Source organism: Stegostoma tigrinum, chromosome 9, assembly GCF_030684315.1.
Source record: "Stegostoma tigrinum isolate sSteTig4 chromosome 9, sSteTig4.hap1, whole genome shotgun sequence".
Classification (NCBI taxonomy): Eukaryota; Metazoa; Chordata; class Chondrichthyes; order Orectolobiformes; family Stegostomatidae; genus Stegostoma; species Stegostoma tigrinum.
In genome coordinates, this window is record NC_081362.1 from 55,476,760 (window position 1) to 55,493,385 (window position 16,626).

Genomic DNA, 16,626 nt, shown 5'->3' on the forward strand with positions numbered 1-16,626 from the left:
AAAGCAGGACCAAAAATGTTGGTGAGATTAAAATCAGAGGGCTGTAGATACCAGATCTACAGGAGCATGGGTATTTTGGAGGCTGAGGAGCTGGAAGAACTTACAGGAATGGGGTTGGAGTTGTTAGGCCATGAAAGTATCAATGAACATTTCAAACTCAAGATATTGTGTGACCAGGGGCCATTGTAGATCAGTAAGTTTTGGGATAATGGCTGAATTTCACTTTGTGCAAGGTAAATCATTGGCAGTAAAGTTTTGGATGACTTCAGGTTTTATGGAGTGTAAATCATAGGACCAGTCAGAAGGCATTGGAATTGTCAAGTCCAAAAATAATCAGGGTATGAATGAGGATCTCTGTGTAGTGGATGATCTGAGAAAGGGGTGAACCAGTTGAAAATAGACAGTCTTTGTAATGAGGCAAATATGAAGACAGAAGCTCATCTCAGTGTCAAGTACGACGTCAGATTTTGCGCAGAATATTTTAATTTTGGTGTATTTCCAGGGAACAGCAAGAGAATCAGTAGCCAGGGAGCTAATTTTTGAGAGTGGACTGCATGAAATAATTTCAGTCCTCCCTGTCTAAAGAAATCTCTGCTCAGTCAGAGCTGGATGTCAGGGAAGCAGCTGACAATTTAGTGATAATGGAGTCCAGAGGGATGGTGGGAAGGTAGAGCTGAGTGTCATCAGTGTACATGTGAAAACTAACACTGTGCTTTTGGAGACAATAGGAACGGCCGATGCTGGAGAATCTGAGATACAGTTGACAAGTCTGGGCCCTTCTCTAGACCCAAAATGTCAGCCTTCCTGCTCCTCTGATGCTGCTTGCCCTGCTGTGTTCATCCAGCTCTACACGTTGTCGTCACTGTGCTTTTGGATGCTGATTTTGAGAGGCAGCATGTAGAACTGGAGGGGGGGGGGGGTGGGTTAAAAATAGATCTTTGGCTATAATTTAGGTAGATATGATTGTGAAAGCAGTTGCTTACAATTGGGTGGAGGGATATTGGAGGAGAATGGTATGGTTAACTGTATCAAAGGTTGCAGATAGGTCAAGATACATGAACAGGGACAGTTTGGCTTAGTGACAGTCACAGATGTAACTTAATCAATACTTCCAATTTTGGTGACAAAGAAGTTAACAGTGCCTCACATTTGTGTGTTACCGGTCATTTATTGTGCATTCTTTTGCCTTGTTTGCCATGCCTCAAATGAAAAAACTCACACTTGTCTAGATTGAATTTTAGTTGCCATTCTTCTGTTCCTGTCAGGTTCAATGGTATATTGCTGCAGTCTAGGGTGTTCTTCCTCACTAAAGTATGGGCCAAATTTTGTATCATCAGCAAATGTTTTAACCATGACCCCGACATGTAAATCTAAATTACTAATGCATGCAACGAAAACCAATAAATAGTTGAAGGGGAAGTCTCCCATGCATGAGAAACAGCAGGGTTATAGAATGATAGAACAGTTTTTGCAAAGAGTTGAGTATAGGTTGATGGATATTCTTATGTGCTGTATCATGACATTTCAAAGCTACTACACAATTAATTAAAGAGGGGAATATGCGAAATAGTTCAATCGCTTCCGAAACTAAAAGGGTTTGCTCAAAACAGATGTGACTACGTTGCCTATTTGTTGCCCTACGTTCTTGGTCCCCTCCAACCACTGTGTTCAGATTAATTTTTACGTGGAATTTGTACCAGAAAAATAACTTTAGTTGCAGGGGTTATGAAGTCAATTCCTCAACCCATTTAATTAGCACGTCAATGCATTTTAACGTATTCCTCAAATGATTTTTGTCCTATCCATTCATCCTCCGTGTTCACTCGGACAGGCTGCTCACAGATGTGTCAGTACATTTTCTAATTGACAAATAAGTTAACTGACTTGAAGATCCTTCAGTAAAGAGCTATGCATCGTGTCATATTGAAACCCAAGGGAACATACAATTTTCCACATGCACAAAATTAGAAATTATTTCTTCCATTAAAGAGGAAGCCAGCGGGTGGCAGTAGCGCAGACCCACTGCGAAGAATACGGAGCGACCCTCAATATGTTACAGATGACTTGCGCTCCCGTTTACTATGCAACGCAAGGTCACAATTGGGGTTTGAGACTGAGCTCAATACGTTTGGCTTTATTCGTGCTTAGCTCCGCCCTACAATCTGGTCTCAGCCAATAGAATCGTGGCGAATGTTATTACTGCCGCTATATTCTAGGGTAGGAACCAATGAGATGGCATAAATGACCCATGGCTCCGCCCACCACTCGCGGTCTCAGCCAATAAGGACGAGCGAAACTTACCGACTGCTGGGTAACGGAGTAACAAAATGAAGCTGCTGTCAGCAGGCAGGAGAGAGTCGGACCGAGAACATGGGGATGGCTGTGGCAGCAATTTCAGGGAAACTGGAAATAATCAATTAGAATAATATCGCTGCGATGAATCCGACGTAGATGACCTCAGCATTTAAAAGGGCAGTGAAAGGGAATCCGGGGACAGGATCCAACAGCATGACAGGCGTCAGTGGTAAGAGCGTTGGTGTTAAAGTAGGCAAGCAAACCAGATCAAAGGCTGCTAACACTACAGGTGCAAACCCGGTAACAGCCTCGGGTAATAATGCCAGCAAATCTTCCGGAGAAGAAGACGAGAAAGATGGTGGAGTGCTTTTCTATGTGAATAAAAGTGGTTTCCCGATTGATGAGCGCACTTGGCAAAGAATGTGGACGCATGTGGCTAAAATACACCCGGGTGGGAAGGAGATGGAGGAGAGTATAAGACAAGCCGCATTTATACCCCGGGTAAGTGATTACCTGCACAGCTTTTATACGTGGTTTTATACTGCTATTATTGAGTGTTTCGCATTTTTTTTCAGTGTGAGAATACGCATGCGATTTGGACACATTGATTTCTACTGCATACATCTTTGGTGATGAGAATCAAATTTGTTTAGTCCACATTACTAAATTCCTGACCAGAAATTCGTCACTTGAGTTAACATTAATAAATTGTCGTTGATTAGTTTGTAGATTAGAGAAACACAGCAAATGTGCATGTAGGTTCTTGATATCTCATCTGTTTTCCTCTCGTTTTAATCTAGCAAACACAAGCCTTTTTATGGCTATTTTTAAAATCACTTGGATAAAGTTAGAACAAAGTATGATATTTTGAGACAATTTAAAACTCTGTCCATGAACTTTGCCTTAAGTGGCTAGTCTAAAAGTGTGACAATGTGTTTAAGAAACATTCCACATTTACTTGAGTGGGAGCATACATTACACTCAAATGGACCAAACAAGGTTTAATTTGTGTTACAAATCCAGTTGGTTACGTCCATGTATAGTTTAATTTGCTTCCCTGTTCTGCTGAATAGCCACAACTGTTATTAATGCATAGTTAAGCAATTGCCTATTTTCTCTGGTCTGAATTGTGAGCCACAAAAATAGATGTTCTGAAATGTTTGTTTCAAATATACAGTGTTTACAGTAAGGAACTGAAGTGAAGCTTGGAATTAAAATTTTGCATTGCTACTGTATTAATACATTGAGTCTTGTTGGTGTTGAATGTATGTATATCTGAAGCTGAACACTTAATCTTTGCTTTGTTCTTAATTCAACTTGATGAAAAATTTTAGAAAGTAACTTGAGATTGGAAGGGAGTGATATGTAAGAAATATTGAATTTAGACCATTTGTATCAACAGAATCATCCACTATAATAGCTTCTCTTTAACACTGTTTTTTATCTCTGGAGTTTGTCCCTCTGTGACCTCATTCTGTCCTTTGCTTACCCACTTCAGCCCTATAACTCCTCAAGATCTCTGCAACTCCAAATCTAGCTTCTTGAACAGCCCCAATTTTTCATTGCTCCATCATTGGTTATGCCTATATCCTAAGCTCTGAAATTTCCTCCTTAAACTTCCACACAGATTTAGGTTGGCCCTTTAAAACCTAACCCTTCAGCCAAGGTTTTGGTTATTTTTCCTAATATTCCAACAAGGTTCAGTGTAAAATTTCATCTGATAATGCTCCATTGAAGCCATAGAGTCTTGGACATTCAGCACTGAAACAGATCCTTCAATCCATTTCATCTACGAAAGCAGGTTTCCGAGGCAAAAGAAACTACTTCAGCTTGTGTTTGGCCCATATTCCTCTAAATCTTTCCTATCCATGTACCTGTGCAAATGTCTCTTAAATGTTGTAATCATACTCTCCTCTTCCACTTCCTCTGGAAGTTCATCCCTCTGTGTGTGGAAAAAGTTGCTCCTCAGCTTGCTTTTAAATCTTTCCCTTCTCACCTTACACCTGGTAACATCCTTTGTAAATATTTTCTGCACCCAGAATGACTGGAACTGTATACAGTACTCACTGATGTCTTGTCTTGTGCAGCTACAGCATGATGTCCCAACTCCTATATTCAATGCCCTGACCAATATAGGCAAGTATGCCAAATGCTGTCTTCACTCTGTCCAGCTGCGATGCCACTTTCAAGGAACCATGCACCTGAACTCTTAAGTCTCTCTGCTTGACAACACTGTCTAGAGCTATTAAATTAACAGTGCAAGTCCTGCCCTGGTTTGACTTACCAAACCACAACACCTTGCATTTATCTGAATTAAACTCCAACTGCCAGTCCTCTGCCCACTGGCCCAGCTGATCAAGATCCCATTGTGCCCCTAGTTAACCTTCTTTACTGTCCACTTTACCTCCAATTTTTTGGTGTCATCCACAAAGTTACTAACAACACTTCCTATATTCCACTGTAATGTTTTCATTACATTAAAGCCTCTCTAACTACAAAATTGTTGCTGAATCTCCTTGAATTCATCTTTGGTCCATGCTATATCATACCTACATGCTGCTCCTGGACAAAATCATCTGAAAATTCAATGCCAGGTTTTGTGTATATACAGTTAACACCCAACACTACTATACCACCAGAATAAAACACAGAAATGTGGATGCTGAAGACTTGTAAGAAGAGCAAAAATTGCTGGAGAAACCCAGCACATCTGCTAGTGTTTGTGGAGAGAAAGAAGGATTACTGGACTTTAAATGTTAACTCTGCTTTCTCTCTGCCAATGCTGTCAGACCTGCTGAATTTCTCCAGCAATTTTGTTTTTGTTTCTATCACATTGTTACCTTTCTTGATCCTCCCTCTATTGCACATCCAACACTCAGTCAAAAACCAAAAGTAACTCTAATTAAACAGTGGGAAGTAGATTGTCTTTGGTTCCTGTTACATATCATATTCCCTAACTAATAATTAAATCGTTCTCCTTGGTTACTGTCTCAGGCTGAACCAGATCGCTCACAGCACTGGCATCCTCCTTGACTTGAGTTGAGCTTCCAGCTGGATTTTCAGCCCATCACTGCACTGCCTATTTACACTGGATAATATCGTCTGACTCTATCCATATGCTACTACAAAACACATCATTTTAAAATTTTTTTTATTTACCACCACATTTCCTATGCATCTTTGACTGGTTCCTTACTTTCACCCTCTAAAACTCAGCTTCTCCATAACTTCAGTTGCTCCTGTATTTAATCTCTACACTCAGTCCAAGATCACAAATAGCTCCATTTTAAAATTCTCACCCTCAGTCACGTTCCTGCACTGTCTTATCCATTTCTATCTCCTCCAACCTGACAACCTTCCAGAAAGTATGCTGCTTTACAGGTGGCCTTGTGCGCAACCCCTTGCGTCTTTGGCCGCGCGTTTGAAGTTTTCACAGTTTGTATGACTGAGAGACATAGGAATGAGACTTGCAGTAATTATGTGTGCGTGTAGTATTTGAATGATGGGTATGAGTTCTGATTATTTGAGATTGTTGGAATGTGAACGATGGACTGTAGGTTGAATTGAGGAGTGCCTAATGTTAGTAGTGCCCTTGGTAGGATATGGCATTGGGGGTGCAATCATTGACCCCTCCCACTCATGTGTGATCATTGACTTTCTTATGACAATGCATCTAGGCTGTTGGTGCTTGACACAGGCATGATCCTTCATAGTTTTATGCTCCCATTGCGAGCTTGGTGCCCATTTGCAAGACCTCCTGGCCCCTGAAGGAGAAGGACCTCTCCTTCTGCTCTAAGCTGCTGATGTCAAGACCTTGGAGTCCACTCTCTTTCACCATTGTTTATTATTTCCAAAGTTAGAATTACATCCTAAATGACCACCCAAGTGTGCTGTATTGCATCTCTCCTTTTAAGTGCAAGCTTACTATTAAGAGGTGTTAGTCACTTATTGTGTTGGGCTCCCACTGAGCCCAATTGGCCACAGCAATCATTGAACCAACGAAGCAGTACAATGTTGGTATGCTGTGTACATCAAAATATATGGGCAATTAATCACACATTACAATGCTTGGGATAACAAGCTGGATGAACACAGCAGGCCGAGCAGGAAAGCTGACATTTTGGGTCTGGATGCTTCTTCAGAAATGGGGGAGGGGAAGGGGATTCTGAAATAGAGAGGGGGAGGCGAATGGATGATGGATAAAGGAGCAGATAGGTGGAGAGGAGACGGACAGGTCAAGGAGGCGGGGATGGGGCTGGTAGGTAGGAGGTGGTGGTGGGATTTGAAGTGAGGGGAGCAGATAGGTGGGAGAAAAGACGGACAGATGAAGGAGGCAGGCATGAACTGGACTGGTTTTGGGATGAGGTCGTGGGTGGGGAGATATTGCAGCTTGTGAAGTCCACATTGATACCATTGGGCTGCAGGGTTCCCAAGCAAAATATGAAGTGCTGTTCCTGCAACTATTGGATGGCATTGTTGTGGCATTGGAGGAGGAGATGTTGTCCAAGGACTGGGAGGGTGTGTTGAAGTAGTTTGCGACAACCTCAATGCTTGGGTCTGCTTTCAGGAGGTTTTGATTTTATCCACCCAATGTGGTTAGTGTTCCACTGAAGTAGTCAAATCTGGCATATGTCATTGGCACATTATGTTTACAAGGACATATACATGCTGAGTACTCAGAACTTTCAAAGATGTCCAAAGGATTTAAAATCTTAGGTTAGCATAGGGTAGAAAAATAAGCGGTTTCTCTGTATAGAACAAGACTATGAAGAGGAACCTAGTTTATATTTATAGAGTTGAAAGGAAACAATTAATGTGCACTTTCATTTAACATTAATTGTTATGTCTAGGATATGACGAGACCTTTAGGGTACCTCTTGTAAGCCCCAGATATCAAGGTTTATTCATTCTGTAGTAGGTCTATGTAGTTGCCTCTGTCAACAAGGTCGACCTGTTGAGGAGCATCAAAATTTTAAGGTGCAAGAGAAATTTCAGTAATTCTCTTTGCCCTTTACTTCCTTCTCTTTTTATGTCTCTTTGATTATATGTGCGATAGTTTTGGGACATGTTCTTAGCTAAAGGTGTTATGAATGCAAATTTCTGGAATTAATGTGCCATATCTCAGATCCATACTGTTACAGCAATAAGAAATTCTATAATGACAACAACTTATTGGTGTAGCACCTTCATTGCCTGACCATTGCAGGTGAGGATGATTGGAAAATATCCGCTTTCCTGCTCCTATGATGTTGCTTGGCCTGCTGTGTTCATCCAGCTCTACACCTTGTTATCCCAAGCATTGTGATGTGTGATTAATTGCCCATATATTTTGAGGATGATTACAAAGCTGTCTTGGGACATATAGGCTTTATGGCATCTAGGGGTATTTGTTGGTATGTGAGGTTCCTGGTCATGTATTACTGGTTTGGGTCACGGTTTGTTCTTTTTGCTGCTCTCTCTCTGGCATCATTGATTTTTAAAATGCTGGAGTCCTTCCCACAGACTACCTCCATCTGGTCCAATCCAGGGCAATGGTTTCTAGGATCTGATGTCACTGTTGGATTTCTTTATTTTGGCTTTCAGCACTTGCTTGAAATAGTTCTTCTGTCTACCCCTGGACTTTGCACAATGCAACACCTCACACTTACCCATATTAAACTCCATCTGCCTGTACAGCTTGTACATTCTCATCCAAATCATTGATATAGATAACAAACAGCAATGGGCCCAGCACCGACCCCTGAGGCAGACCACTAGTCACAGGCCTCCAATCAGACAAGCATCCTCCCAGTATTACCCTCTACTTCCTACCATCTAGCCAATTGTGTATCTAATACGCCGACTCCACATAGATTCCATGTGATCTAATTTTCCAGAGCAGCCTACCATGTGAAACCCTATCAGACCTTACTGAAATCAGTATAGACTACTTACTGCTGCCATCCCTCATCAATCTTTCTGGTCACTTCATCAGAGAACTCTAACAAATTTGTGAGGCATGATCTCCCAAGCACAAAGCCATGCTGACGACTCATAATCAAACTCTGTCTTTCTAAATGCATGTATACCTTATCGCTTGAAATCTTCTCAAGCAAATTACCTATCACAGATGTTAAGCTACTAGTCTATAACTCCCAGGTTTTTCTTTGCAGCCCTTCGAGTAAGGGCACAACATTTGCTACCCTCCAGTCTTCCAGGACTTCACCTATAGCTAACGATCATGCAAATGTATCAGCCAGGGCCCCCATAAATTCTTCCCTAGCCTCTTGCAGGGCTCTTGGATATATCTGGTCAGGACCAGGAGGTTTATCCATCTTTGTACATTCCAACACTTCCAACACCACCTCTGCTGTGATATGGACAAGATATCACCACTAACTCCCAAGTCTTCCTGTCTTTCTCCACGGAAAACACAGAAGTATTTATTGAGGACTTCGCTTATCTCTTGTGGTTCCACGCAACATTTTTGCTTTGGTCCTTGAGGGGGTGCCTATTCTCTCACTAGTTATTATTTTCCTCTTAACATAATTAAAGAATCTATTTGGATTCAGCCAAAGCTATCTCATGCTCCCATTTTGCCCCCCCGATTTCCTTCTTCAGTAAGTTCTTGTATCTCCTATATACCTCCTGGGATTCCCTTAATCCCAGCTGCTTCCTTCTGAGCCATGCCTCCTCCTCCTCCTTCTTCTGGTCTAAGCCTCAATATTTCGTGTCATCCAGGGTCCCCTACTCCTGCCAAACCTGCCCTTCTCCCTCACAGCAGCATAAAGATCTTGAACTCTAGCTATCACACTTTTAAAGGTCTCCTCCCACTTGCCAGAGGACCACTTGTCTGCAAACAAACTACTCCAAGCAACCCCTGCAAGCTCCTGTCGAATTCCATCAAAATTCACCTTGCCCCAGTTTAGAACTTGAACCTGTGGACCAGTTTTGTCTTTTTCCATAATATTTTAAAATTAATAGAACCATGGTCACTGGTCCCAAAGTGCTCCCCCACTGTCACCTCACTCACCTGTCCTGCCCTATTCCCAAATGTCAGCCAAGTTTTGCCCCTTCCCAAGTAGGACCCTTGAAATACTGCTTAAGAAAGCTTTCCTGAACACCTCTAACAAATTCCACCCCATCTTAAACCCTTAACACTATAGCAGTCCCAGTTTATGTTAGGAAGATTAAAATCCCCCCCACTATGACAAGCCCATTGCCCCTGTTAGTCTTCCCAGTCTCCCTGCATATTTGTTTCTCTAATTCTTGTTGACTATCTGGGGACTTGTAGCACAACCCCAATAATATCACCATCCCCTTCTTATTTCTTAGTTCGACCCACAAAGTCTCACTGGATGATCCCTCAGTAAATTCATCTGACTACTGCTGTGATACTTTCCTTAATCACAAATGCAACTTCCCCTTCGCTCTTTCCCCTACCTCTGACCTCCCTAAAGCACCTGTACCCTGGCACATTAAGGTGCAGGAAGAGAACCCCAGCTTTTAGATGTAACAGTGAGAGGAATAACAGCTTCCACAGCTAGTTTCCAAGACTCAAGCAATTGCTACTGCAGATTAAAACTAAAAGAATCCTGGTTCTGTGGAGCTTGACCCCACCCATCCAGGCTGCTTCTATTGTTCCAACTTAAAAACGACCCAAGGCCTGACGATCTGTTTACTCTTATTGGCTTTTGAGCAGTTTGCTTGATACCTCTGTGTCAACCTTCATTAAAAAAGCCAGGACAAAATATACCTCTTAAAACCATAGCATCTTCACACTTCCTTATTCCAACTGACTCCAGTTTTACTTAGGATTTTTTTTGACACATTTGGCCAAATGCTATCTTGATGTCATGTACAGCCCCTCTCAACACCCCTCCCTGAATCCACCTCTTTTATTCACCTCTAGATAAAGTCTGTAATGGGTTTGAAACCAAATGGTCCTGGCAGAAACCAAACTGAGCATTGGTGGGAAGTATTTTGTTCATGTCCCCTTCCATCGCTGATGCCTAAGAGTAGACTCACTGGGTAAGAGTTGCCTGGGCTGGATTTGCCCTTGTTTATTTGTGGACAGGTCACACGTGGCCAATTTTCTACTTTATAGTGTGGATGTCCATTGTATCTGTACTGGAACGGTTTGTTTAGGTCTGGAATTCCATTACTTAACATTGCAGCCATGTTCTTATTGAACTCCTTGTACAATGTTAATGGCTGGACACTCTGAATCATAGAGACATACAGCATGGAAACATACCCTCTGATTTGATTCATTCATGCCGACCAGATGTTCTACATTGATCTGGTCTCATTTGTCAGCATTTGGCCCAGATCCCTCTAAACCCTTCCTTTTCATATACCCATACAGATGCCTTTTAAACCAGCCTTCACCACCTCCTTTGGCAGCTCATTCTATTCTCTGCATCAAAATGTTGCTCCTTAGGTCCCTTTTAAATCTTTCCCCTCAACAAGGGGAAAACACCTTGACAATCACCCTGTCGATGCCCTTGATGATTTTGTAAAGTTCTGAAAGGTCACCCCTCAGCCTCTACTCCAGGGAAAGTAGCCCCAGCCTATTCAGCCTCTCCCTATAGCTCAAACCCCCCAACCCTGGCAACTTCCTGTAAATCTTTTCTGAACCCTTTCAAGTTTCTCAATCTTTTCAAAGTAGTATTCCAAAAGTGGCTAATCAGTGTCCTGTACAGTTGCAAATATGACCTCCCAACTCCTATACTCAATTCACTTTTTGTGTTTTTGTGACTCATTTGGGAAATGCTGTGTTGAATCTTATCAAATATCTACTCTACGTTCAGCATTCAAACACTCCTTTATTCAGTATGCTAGTTTACCTCTGCAAAACATTCATCTAGATTAGTTACAGACAGGACTAATCGTCCTCAGTAATTGCTGACTCTGATCAACTGATACCATTGTCTAATAAACTCAGACTATCTTTTTTGGATACCAGTCGTTTGTAAAACAGTGCCTTATTAAATAAAGTATCTTTTAAAAGCAGTTTTCAAAATTCTAAGAAGAAATGAACATAGCTGAAGTAATTATATTAGATGAAAGCATTCTCTATCTGTTTACAACATGATAGACGGCAGATCCTCTCAGCTCTGCTGCGTGCTTTTGATCTGCAAGCTGACAGTTTATCTTATCTGATTATCCTTGACAAGGCATTCATTTGGAATGCAAGACCTAGATGATATGTGAATCTACATTCATTAAAGCTGGTAATGGGAACATGGCAGTGGAATGTATATTTGATACTGACTTTGATTTAGAAATACTGGAGCCAGACTGAAGATATATTTGTTAGTCTCTAGAGGTTGCCTCTAGCTCGGAGTTAATCTGCAAGCCCACATCACTGGCACAAGGAGGAACGTCATGGAGGATCAAGAATGTTCTATGTAAAATGCTCAGAAGCTCCGTGTCATCTTTGTTTTGGTCTGAATTTTCCTTCAAGAAATATTACTTGCTCTTGGGGCCATGTAGAACCTGTCTGAGAGTGGCATGGAAAGGGTTTTGGGTGAAACTTTTTACTAAAAAAGCTCCCATTAGCTGTGGCCTTGAACCTTACTGGTGGTACTCTCTCCTTTGCTCCTGGTTTTGTAATGGCCCTCATTAATCTTTGTGTTCTGTCTATTTTAATACATTCCAATTTGATTTTCCTTAGTGTTATCAGCTTTAGACTTGTCACACATCCACCCTCTCTTCTTTGTGTCTTGTTTTGAATTATTTATTTTTAAGCAATTTTTACCATTCAAGCAATTCTAACCTTTGCTGTACCTTCTCTTTTACTTGTGGGAATGATTCTAGTATGTATCCTGAGCATGCCCTATTTGAACAATTCCACTATCAGTGGAATCATTTTTTGTTAGGTAGGTGTCTCACATGCTTCTTGCAAATCATCAGTGTACCTTTGTTCACTTGTCAGGAGTTCTGCAGGATCTTGTGTCCGTCAGATCCTTTCAGGCACTTCTTGGACACCAGTGGGTCTTCTTGCTCACTGAGAACCCTGGGGTAGGATATTCCTGCTGCTTGGAGCTGCTTGTAGTCCCACAACTCCCCATCCAGCAAGGAGCGGGGGGCGGGTGCGCAGTAACACTTGATAATGAACATACTGATCGGTACAAGAAGAGTGAGACCAATATATGCTATTCTTAAGTCTTTGATTTTCCCTTCTGGACAAAATGATGAAGGAAGCTGTAGCTGCTGCTGGTGCTGTGTCCCTTGGACTCCCAGGAGCAGCAACTAAATACAAAGGTGGATTGTGCTGGCACTGGAGGGAGGTAGGGTGGGAAGGATGTCACAAGTTAGGATGAGGAGGGGCACTTTTTGTCCAATGTCCATGCTGTCAATCATGCATACATTAGTGCACATAAAGGGACTGCCCCATGTCCAACTGATATGTGGCTTGCATTCTTTCAATCTTTGTTATCCTACATGAGCTGAGAAACTGCAACCCAGGAGGAGGTGGGCTCCAAACAATCCTTGAGTAGCTGTTAATTCACTACTTGTGGGTTGGAATTGGAGGTGGAATACTGGGAAGGTTGCTTTCAAGCCTTTCCTGCCCAGAACTTACTTGGGCAGAAACAGAAAGGTATTGGGTAGCCATCTGTCTCAATGACCACCCACCTAACTTTCCTTGTCTACTGGTAACCTAGGCTGACTTCACCCTCTGCATGCATTTAATAAGCAGCCAATTTCTTTTCCTCCTTTGGCTTATTTAAGTAAGTTACCTAGTTAGACTAATCAGCTGTTTTATCTGATTGAAGTTTTATTTTGTTTACAACGAAACATAAGTTGACTGAAAAATTAGGTCTTTTTGCCAAAAGTGTAAATAGAAGCAAGATTATGTATGACTGTGAACCTTGGACACTTTTTTTTATCAAGCATTCTACTGATCAGGGATATATTTTTGCTGCAGCAGCAAAGTGGAAAGAGATTGGGTCAGCATTGTGCAAAGTGTAGCAAAATTGATCAGCAATGCTTGATTGCATTTTTGGATTATGGAGCTGCTCATTACAATCCAATTGAGAAATAATTCAGTGATTTCTGGATGTGAAACCCACATTTACTATGAGATGTGGGCATGTTTTTTTGGGGGTTACCAGGAATCAGTCATTTACAAAGGATTTTGTGGGGGGGAAAGGCCAAGTGATATGTTACACATACAATGTACATCCTCTGAATACCACAAACATAATTTCAAGATCTGTAACCATCCAGTAAAGAATCATCATTTAAGAAGCATTCTCAGCTTTCCTATGGTTCAAATATTATTGTGGAACACTCTATGTAACAAGCAGTACCAAACAAACAAATTGGGTAGTTCAACTGTGTTGAGTGACTGTGGAACATGATTTGTTTTTACTTAAGCTCCTGCCTGACAATCATCCTCAGAGAAATGAGTTTCAATCCTTTGAACAAATTCAAAATGAGAAGAAAAGCAATCCTGAAACACTGGCAGAGTTTAATCAAGAGATGAGGAATATTACAATACCAAGTGTTTACAGAGTAACATGACAGTTATTGTTTGTACAGGTATTATACAGTGGAATGTACTGATGCATTGACAATACATCTTTATGCAGCTAAAATAAGTTACAAACATTAAAGTTGCAAATTTGGCTCTGTACAGCTAGTAGTTTTGGTGTGGTGAGTACAGAGAAAAATGCCATCTGTGCTGCTGCTATCCCCTTCCAGCAGAGCCCACACTTTTTGCATCACTCAGGGTTAAGGGCATTAGAGTGGTGGCTTACTCCTGCACTTGTTTTCTGTGTTCCAAGCCTATATTGGAAATTTGCAATGTAGGCAAGATCATGGCATTAGTCAGCACCTGACCTGAACTGACTCACCATTGCCATTTTCAACTTGCTTAACACCATTTCTTATACATGCAGAGCTACATATATTCAGCAATATGGGGAATCCTGATAATTGATGCAAGTTAAAGGCATCCTTATTCAATTTGGTTTATGACTTTCTAACAATTCTTGTTCAGATGTTGTTATTAGTGTGTAATTGGAGGAGTTTGTAACTGTTTGGCAAAGTCTAGAAGACATGCTGCTGGCTGGGACAGTACTGTTTGCTACAACGAGAATCATCACATTGCACTAAAAGCTTACTGTTTTTCTCTGCACAGATGCTGCCAGATCTGCTGGGTTTCTCCAGCATCCTCTTGTGTTTGGTCCAAGAGGAAGTTTATTGTTTTCCCTCCAAATTGAATGCACATACGGTTTTGCCAAGATAGCATGATACCTCCTGCAATGCAGAATTTTATCAATTGCGCACACACAATAAATCGTACAAAACTAAAGCAGTAATCCCAGTTTGTCTTTGGTGTTTGCCTTGCAGGTGTACTCATTGGGGAAACACTCTGTTGGAGCACTAGAGTAGGCAAAGGCAACAGCAGGGCAGCTGGTTCTCAGGTGGCATTGACTGCTATGGGCATCTGCTCCCACTACTTGCTCATTGCTTCGCTTTGTTCTTGGGAGCTCCTGGACCGTGTGGTATGTTCCCTGACATATTTGTGCTTTTTCTGTTTTGCTCCCTACAGTCTTCCTCTTGATTTCTATTTGCTCATTCAGCCAGAATGCACTTGCCTTTAAGAGGATTTTTCTTACATGAAGTAATGTAGTGCTAACTAGTTTTAAATGGTGCTAGGCTGAGCCCCTATTGAGCTATGTAGCCACTCCAAATCGGATTTGATGCTGGGCTGCAGGTAGCATAAAGTTTGTGTGTTGCCTGTGTCACTTTATGCGATTGACTAGTGCCTGTGCATTACCATCTCCACACTCTGGTTTTGGGAACTATCCAATTTTGCTCCTGGTACTTTCTTCCTCTTCCCCCAATTCCAACCTTTATATCCAGTTTTATCTGAATGATAACTGCTGTTACACAGACACGAGTTCCTATCAAGCTAATCGACTGTGGCAACATTGTAATCACACAGGATCTGCTCTCACCTAATGTATCCATGCCTGTAAAAGCCAGATGGTGACTTTTCTTCTCCACCCAACTCAGGATTTCCACTGCCAAACAGGCCCACTCTCTTTGACTGGAAAAGAGATTCAATTGCCCTGATATCTCCTACCAACCGCAAAACTTCTGCACTCTTAGTAATCAGTACGGCCCAAATTCCCAACTGCTCTTTTTAGATTGTATTAAATATTTTCAGGTTTTTCTACTTCTGTATATGTAATTAAAAATAATGTTGTGAAATAATCTGCACAAACTTAAACTGCTGCCCAGCCCTAAACTGTTAATTGCCTCCACCTTACTTGCTTTGCCCAGTCTCTGCCACTATAATTGCACTTGCATTTCCCTCAGTTCCCATCCATTCCCAGCTGCACTTGGCATACTCTGCTGCCATTCTCCAATCCTTTCACAACTCCAGGCTTGACTGCTTCAGTTAGAAATCCTCAGATTCTCTCTCCCATTTACCAAGGTGCCTGTTGCTGTATCCACCAGAGCATTGTCTCAACTTGTGTTTTTGGTTTGCATCTCATTTTATTTTGCCAGAAGTTAAAATGTCTCATTTATTTGCTGTCATAACTAAAAGGAAATCATGAGATATCAATGGGAAACCAGCTACTGTTCCTCCAGGACCAAGAATTTATTTGTGACAATTTTTTGGTCACTAAATGTTTCCACTCTAAATAGGGCAGTTGTGCATTAGTTACTTTTGACTTGTTTTAACCAAGAATGAAGTTGTGTTTTATCTAAGATGCTGCTTGGCGTGCTGTGTTCATCCAGCTCCACACTTTGTTATCGCGGATTATCCCATCTGCAGTTCCCTTTATCTCTCTCCAACTCCAGTACTTGGCTGGTTTAATTGAAATATGTACCTTTTTCAGTAGCACATGTGATAGTTTCAAGTTTTTTTAGTTATCTAACTATTCTATCTTTTAGGGGGCTTTTGAGGCTTGGTAGGTAATTTAGAAGCTAACCCTAACCCCAAAGCAGAGCTAAAAGCTTTAGGTTCAAGTCCTACTCCACAACTTATTGCCTAATGAAGGAGCATTCATGATGAGGTTCAATAGATCAATAATAAGCCAACAGCAGTTTCTGACATTTCCCTGCTATTTCCAAAGGGAAAAAATGTGCATGAAGAAGGAAAACAAATAATACCACCTTAAGGCAGCTGTTGCAAGAACTGGTAAACTCTGATGTAAAATTCAAAATTAAGTCATAATAAAACACAACTTCATTCTTGGTTAAAACAAGTCAAAAGTAACTAAGGCACAACTGCCCTAAGTGCGTATTTAGAGTGGAAACATTTAGAACAGTTTCTTTTGGAGATAGTGATGTAGCTGCAATGCCACTGGATGAGGAAGGCTGAAC

General features: G+C 41.4%; 1 protein-coding gene across 1 annotated transcript in view; it reads left to right on the top strand.

The window, feature by feature from the left end:
• Nucleotides 1-2,322: 2,322 nt before the first annotated feature.
• Nucleotides 2,323-16,626, top strand: part of vash2 (vasohibin 2) — a 151,352-nt gene continuing 137,048 nt past the window's right edge. The window contains exon 1 of the mRNA XM_048536837.2: nt 2,323-2,796. Coding sequence (XP_048392794.1) covers nt 2,452-2,796 — 345 coding nt within the window. The 5' untranslated portion in view covers nt 2,323-2,451. The remainder of the gene's footprint in view (nt 2,797-16,626) is intronic.